Consider the following 7,053-nt stretch of genomic DNA (forward strand, 5'->3'; position numbering starts at 1 on the left):
GGGTTACTGTTTACCCTTGCCATGCAGCTGAGCATGTTTATACTTCCCAAAGGCTAGTCTCTGCCCAAAAATGCCCTGGATGGGTGTGGCATCAGGTTGGGGTTCCATCCAAGTTGTTTCAGGAATTGCTGACACTGCTGGGTGCAGTTCTCTCCCCCCAAAGCCCAGGGTGTGGCCCATTAATTTCCCTCTCCAGTGGAACTGGGAAAGACAGTATCATTCCTGGTTGTGAATGAAGCATCCACTTTTCTTCTGCAACAATGAGGAACAAAAAGGATAGGATTAATATGATCTTTTGTTCAAATGAATTTTCCTCTTTTTGTGGGTAAATCCAAATCCTATCTGCAGTTAACAGTTTTCAGTACTGGATAATTCCAGATAGGAGCCCTAATTGTAGGTGATCCTCAACCTCTATGTTTTGAAAAAGAGAACTTTATTTCTATTGTAATCCCTAGCTGTCAATTATAAGATGGATTTGATAGAGCCTTAATAGCAAAATATATATTAGGATCATCCTTAGTGCTTTGAAAAAGTAAAGATGCCTAACCATAACCTTGAAGGTTCTAATTCATAAGACCTGGGCTGGGATCTGGGGATCTAATTCTTTAGAGCACCCAAGAAGTGGTTCAGATAGACATTCATGGGTAGAACCATTGCCTTGGAGTTAAGGAAAGCATATAAACTTGTACAGAGGACACAGAAGCAAAGTTTCATTTTTCAGCCATGTTTGTAAAAGAATTCACTTTCAGTACAAGGGGAACAACCAAGCCCTTTCCCATTATATCTAGGTGTATTACAAGTTATTTTAGCTCTGTTACCAAAAGTTCTCATTACTGTTTCTTTAGGGAGGCTACCAGGCTAAATTCTAATGTTCTCAAGGTATCTTGTCCTGGAAATGGTGTCATTTCTCAGGATTTGAAAATGACTTGGCTGAACTAAAGATGAAGAAGCCAAGATTCTACTACTCTTCCTATTCTCCTGGGCACAGCTGTGGAGTGTTGGCACTGTGCCCAAACCCTAATAAGTAAAATATGGCAACAGTGAAAGTCAGACCTTAAAGAATCTAAAAGTTCAACTCTCGTACTTGCCACCATGGACTCAGCAATAAGAGCAGACAGTTGCACTCTATGTAGTTCATAGCTTCTTTGTTCCTTCATATCTCACTGAGCAGAGAGAGGGTAAAGAGCCCTCTGACAGCTTCAGCTGCCCCTGTTCTTTTCCTCAAACTCCAGGATGAGACCTTTAATGTGGGACAATTTCTGATGCAGGTATTCACAGCGACGCTTTTCTTCCCTATAACCTGGGTACCGCTGCAGAGGAAAAGCATCCATGTCAAAAAAACAAAAGGATCGCCTTTTTGCTACCATTCCCAGACCCTGTCTTACCTTCCTGAACTTCCTATATTCCTGGACTATTTTTTCTTCCAGCACCTGAAACAAACAAAATGCTAGCACCAACTTTAGCCTTGAGAAAAAAGCTCCAGTTTTCTTAAAGAAGAGAAGTAATTTCCCATCTCATTGTACTAAATGATAGAGGTTAACTTTTCTCTCAAAACTGACTTGTCACTTGGGTCACTGTACAGTCTTAAGGGCAATTAGGGAATTTATGGCCAGTAAATTCATCTTGAGTCCATTCCTTACCTTGTGTTCTGGAGTTCCTCGCTGAACTCTCTTGATCTCAGCTCCCAGCTCTATGAACCTTTGGCTTGCAGCCCCAACACGAGCATGTAGGATGCGGTATTCAGTATAATCTGTCTCAAAGTCCTGCTCATAAGCATGTTGCTGCTCTGCACTGCGGATGGCCCTGTATTGCCTGCCAGGAGCAGAGAGTTGCCACCTTCAATTTCATTGCCCTGAAAGCTTCAAGCTCCCAGAAGTTTATCTTAATATCTCATATGCACAAAGTTTGATAAAATTGGAAGTAGCAGGAGACTCACAGGAGGTAATCTGGTACCTCTTCAGGGCTTGGGGATTCAGAATCTGGGAGGGAAGCAAGATGACACAAAACTGATTATATAGGTCTTTTTTCCACTAGGGCAGTTTAGCCCTTTTCTCATTAACTCACCTGCTTGAACTGAGGGACTGTGTTCCAGCCTGGGGCCCATGTCTTCATCCTTATCTTCTTGTTCCCAATCTTCTGCCTCTTGTAGGTCCTGACTGGGCAGCCCTTGTAGGGGACTTGGAGCTAAAGGCAGAGTTCTGAGTCTCTTTTCTTTTAATCCTAGAGTGGTTGTAGGCGCTGGACGCTTCTGTTGGGAAAAATGTCACATAAACAGTAACCCAGAAAGCCTAGTCTGCCTGACTCTTGAAAACTAATTTCATAGAATGAGCTCTGGGAGCATCACAATGAAGGCTCCTAATTTTAAAATTTTAGCCTGACTGGACAAAGATTTCTGAAAAACCCTTGCTATTACAACTTACCTTGTCCAAATGTTTCTGGCTAGCAGAGGAAGGCAGTGCCTGGTCAGGTTCTCTGTTTGGAAGATAGGTCTGGTTTCTGGGATATTTGAAGAGGGAATGGGAGAGATGAAGACCAAGATCTCTTATTAGAGCTTTTAGGGTAGAGATTAGAAAAGAAGACGATACCAGGGATTCCCAGCTTAGTCCCACCCTGTCCCAAGTACCTCACTTTCCACTGTGTCATGTGTTCCCTTGAGGATCCTGGGAGTGACTGTCCTTGGCTGCTTGCCAGTGGATCTGGCACCTGGCAGGGAAAGTGGCAGGGGCACTTGGCTCCCTGGGCTTCAGGCTTTGCCCCACCTTATTCCAGCTACCTACAGTTTCTGGCCTCACCTCTTTTAGTGCCATCTGTGGCTGTGAAACTGTGTCTTCTTCAGAATAGTCTCCTGTGTTCTGCCAACTCTCAGGATCTGTGGCACTGTCAGTCAGATTATGTCTCTGAACTGTAGATGGGGCTGGGATGGAATCCATGGCTGCCCAAATAGTGAGGCGCTCCCTGAGTGGGCCCAGGCAGTGGAGGTGGTTAGGCCCAGATCTGGAAAGGGGTGGTGGAAAAATCCCAGGAGGATGGAGAACTTTTAAGCACCTCTGAAATCAGCCTCCCCAACTTTCTACAAACGCTTTTTGCCTGCTACCTGTTCCCCCTTACCTGCCTAAGCGTTGGCACATAAGGTCCAAGCCACCTCCAGAGCCCTCCTGGCCACACTGGGACACTATGAAGGAGAAGAGGCAGGACCAGCCAGGGCCTGGGAACCTCAGATACTGAGGGCAAAAGGAGAACCGTAAGTCCCGTGAAGTCAGCCCCTCCCTCCCATTGCCGTTCTTCCCTGAGCCAACCTAAGACTGAAGATGGGTCCCACGGGGCTCGTTAGTACACCAGGTGCAGCTGGGCTTGAGTTCCCCAGGAGGCTGAGACGGCACAGTCGCCTTAACCGAAGTCTCCTGGGACCACAACCCTAGCAGCCCCCTCCGCCCCATTTGGGGGTTCAGTTCTCGGAACTTTCTCAGACCGTGACTGCTCTCAGCCTTCCGCCCTGACTGCACCTTCCCGGAGCCCACTTCTGTTCTCCCCGCACCCCGCCTTTTTCACACACTCTAGGCCGGTACTTACCCCTCGGTTGCCTTGGAAAGCGATCACGGGCCGAACCTGCGGGGAGAGCAGATGCGAGCTGAATGCAGGTGAAGTGGCATTCCCACCATCCGGCTCGGGTGCTCAGGGGGTACCTGCCTCGCCGGCTGCACTTGGAGATGGGAAGGTCGGAGCCTGCGGATGCCTCTTCCCATCCCCAGGTCCCTTTGCCAGGGTTACCGGCTGAGGCCCGAGATCCCGAGGGGTAGAGGCTAGGGAAGACGGGTCCCGGGGTCGGCCGCACCTGTTGCCGCCGACACTCTTGCAGCGCCCGCAGCGCCGCGTCGTTCAGCCTGAACAGCAGGAATCTGGTCCCGGCAGCGGGGGTGAGGCAGAGCTGGAGCTTCCCACTCAGAAGCTCCTGGGGTCCCTCCATGGCTGCGAGGTCGAGGCGCAAGCCGAACAAGAGCCACAGGCAAGGGCCACCACCACCACCTCTGCTGTGCAGGGCTAGGCTGGCACTCTTGGTAGCCCAGGTCGGCCCCGCCCTCCGTCGGGCCCCACCCCGGCCCCACCCCCAGCCAGCACCACCCCTGAGGTTTCCCAGCCGCGTGAGCGGTGCTTCGCTTTCCCCTAGACTTTTGCTCGGACCCACCCCACGGGTTTCTTGGATGGGCACGCACCGCTTTGGGCTTTCGGAAGGGGCTATCGCAGTTACAGGGGGAAAGTCTGCGGCCAACTTTACCCCTCCCCAGTTTTGCCTCAGTTTCCCCAGCCAACCTGAACTCGGAGTTGCCGTCTCTAAGTGCAGCTGAACCTGCAATCTCTAGAGGCTTTTAGACGCAGAGGGGCGGGAGAGGGCCTGGTTGCTGGGCTGGCTCAGCAGACCGCGCCTCAGAGGCCAAGAGCACCCCCAGGGACCGGAGGATAGCTGACCCGAAGGGATATTTCTGACGCCAACACCTGGTGCAGCGCTTTCACTTTTTCCCGCCTGCAGTACTGCTGCGGACCCGAAGACGATTTCTAACTGAGGCTGGAGAGAAAACCAGGCCAGGTGGGTGTCGCGGCAGCGGTGAAACTTGGCTGTCGCTGGCTGAAGCCGACCCCTCCCACCCGCACCGGTAGGCGGGGATGGGGGTGTGGGTGGTGGCAGGAGAGTTGCAGGGCAAAGGGAGGACTCAGTCCCAGGTCACTGCTCCTGGCCTATACAGGTGAGACTGGTGTGAAAGGGAGCTGGCCCGAGGGCCAAGAGGTGCCACGAAGTTGTGAGACGTTCTGGAGGTTCCGATTCTGGTGCACTGAGACCGCAGGAATTTCAGGTCGGCCCTGGTGTCTCCACTTGTCCCTGTTTGGGCATGTTTTCCAAGAGCCCGGAAGTTCTCTTTCCTAGCTAGGATCCCTCTGCTAAATCCCTGCACCTACATAATTCCAGGTGACCTTAATGCCCTCCACTCCAAATCAAATCACCTATACATTTGTCAAAACTCATCAGATAGTACACCTAAAATGTGTATATTTTAATGTATGTAAATTAGACCTCAATAAAGGTAATTTTAAAAGTCAGTGCAGTAAATCTCCAACTCCAACAACAAAAACATTTACCTGTCCATCTCCTTAGGGCTTTCTGCTTCTGTGGGTGACCATTTGTTAATTTGAACAACAGTGTGGCAGTAGGTAAAGCTGGTCTCCCAGGGTTCCTATTCTTCTCAGATGACATCTGTGGACTTCTGTAGGATTTTCCTGGATTTAAACTCAAAGGAGAGCCTAGAATGGTGAAAATTTTCAGAGAAGAGGGAAGGAGCAGTGCTATAAGAGGAAGCAAATGGGAAAGATATTTGGGGCAAGGAGGTAGGAATCTAACGTATGTTGGATGTCTATTGTGTGTCAAAATCTTTGCATGTTATTTAATCCCTAAAATAACTTTAGAGTAGGTATTATTACCCACATTTTTCATTCATTCATTCATTCATTCATTCAGCAGTTATTTATTGAGCACTTACTCTGCACCAGACATTGTACTATATCCTCGGGATACATCAATGAACAGATTTCTTGCTTTGGAGAGAGCACTTTTTTTTTTTTTTTTTTTAAGTAGGCTCCATGCCCAGCGTGGAGCCCAATGAGAGGCTTGAACTCATGACCCTGAGAAAGACCTGAGTTGAGATCAAGAGTCAGTCAGTTAACTGACTGAGCCACCCATGCACCCCCTGGAGAGCTTATATTCTAGAGGTGAAGGAGACACTGAAAACAAACCTCAGAAATAAACACAAGAAATATAGTGTATGTTGGGGTGCCTGGGTGGCTCAGTGGTTTGGGCACCTGCCTTCAGCTCAAGTCATGATCACCGGGTTCCTGGATCAAACCCCGTGTCCGGGTCCCTGCTCAGCAGGGAATCTGCTTCTCCCTTTTCTTCTGCCTCTCCCCCTGGCTTGTGCTCACTCTCTCTCTCTCTCAAATAAAATCTTAAAATATATATATATAGTGTATGTTAAAAGGTAGTAAGTGCTATAGCTAGAAGAAAAAATAGAACAAGGTAAGTGGGTTTGGAAGTGGAGGAGGAGGAAGTAGAGGAGGATGGAGAGGGTTGACTGTATAGTAAGTAAGATGATAAGAGAAAGCCTTATGGAGAAGATGAAATTTGAGCAATGCCTGAAAGGAGGTGAGGCAATTGGCCAAGCCATAACGCTGGAGGAAATGCTTTCTAGGTAGAGGGACTAGCCACTGCAAACTCTGAGTCAGAAGTGTGCCTGGAGTGTTTAAGGAAAAAGTTGAGGGGCATAACTGGATCAAAGTGAGTAAAGGGAAGAGTAGTAAGAGATGAAGTCAAGAAGGTAATGGAGCAGGGGCAGATCAGGTGCTGGAGGGCCTTGTGGACCATTATAAGGACTTGGGCTTTTACTTTGAGTGAAATGGGGAGTCACTGCAAGGTTTTGAGCAGAGTAATATGAAATCACCTCTATTTTCAAAGGAACACTCTAGTTGCTGTGTTAAGTGTAGATTGTAGAGGGACAAGGATAAAAGCAGTATGACCTGTTAGTAGGCTATTGCCATAATTCGAGCTAGAAATGGTGGCGGCTTGTACCAGGCAGTAAGAGATGAGGTGGGAGAAGGGAGAAGGTTCTGAATATTTTGAGGGTAGAGCCGACAGAATTTGCTGATGGATTGAATGTGGTATGTGAGAGAGAAATGGCATCAAGGATGACTCTACCATTTTTGGCCAGAACAACAAGAGGGATGAAATTGTCATCAGCTGAGGTAGGGAAGACTGCAGGTGGAACAGGGTTAGTTCTGAACATGTTGAGTTGTCTATTAGAATCCACATGGGGATGTGGAGCAGGCAGTTCTGTACACAAACTTAGAGATGGTGAAAGATGTCTGGGCTAGAGATGTAGACTTGATAGGACTAAACATATAGAGGGTATTTAAAGCTATGAGACTAGATGAGATCACCCAGGAAGATAAAGAAGAACTTAAAGGGTTACACCCTGGGGCACTCCAATCTCTAGAAGGAAGTCAGGGGGGAGA

At 48.4% G+C, this 7,053-nt stretch overlaps 1 protein-coding gene across 1 annotated transcript; it reads right to left on the reverse strand.

Moving 5' to 3' along the window:
• Positions 1 to 708: 708 nt before the first annotated feature.
• On the reverse strand, positions 709 to 4,160 carry ELL3 (elongation factor for RNA polymerase II 3). Its single transcript, XM_034994456.1, has 11 exons — positions 3,833 to 4,160; positions 3,571 to 3,606; positions 3,109 to 3,221; positions 2,793 to 2,994; positions 2,624 to 2,703; positions 2,421 to 2,496; positions 2,065 to 2,248; positions 1,937 to 1,979; positions 1,641 to 1,812; positions 1,386 to 1,430; positions 709 to 1,310 (listed from the first exon to the last, which is right to left on the reverse strand). The coding sequence occupies exons 1-11, from the start codon at positions 3,962 to 3,964 to the stop codon at positions 1,200 to 1,202; spliced, it is 1,194 nt and encodes a 397-aa protein (XP_034850347.1). The 5' UTR covers positions 3,965 to 4,160; the 3' UTR covers positions 709 to 1,199.
• Between the last annotated feature and the right edge of the window lie 2,893 nt (positions 4,161 to 7,053).

The sequence above is a fragment of the Mirounga leonina genome, unplaced genomic scaffold (assembly GCF_011800145.1).
Source record: "Mirounga leonina isolate KUSES-001 unplaced genomic scaffold, KU_Mleo_1.0 Mir_91, whole genome shotgun sequence".
In the NCBI taxonomy this organism is placed as follows: Eukaryota; Metazoa; Chordata; class Mammalia; order Carnivora; family Phocidae; genus Mirounga; species Mirounga leonina.

Coding starts and splice junctions, on each gene's coding strand:
- ELL3 (XM_034994456.1), bottom strand. CDS start 3,964: ATGGAGGGACCCCAGGAGCTTCTGAGTGGGAAGCTCCAGCTCTGCCTC. Junction 2,995..3,108: donor ATGTGCCAACGCTTAGGCAG/GTAAGGGGGAAC, acceptor ACCCCTTTCCAG/ATCTGGGCCTAACCACCTCC. Junction 1,813..1,936: donor GAGGTACCAGATTACCTCCT/GTGAGTCTCCTG, acceptor TGCTCCTGGCAG/GCAATACAGGGCCATCCGCA.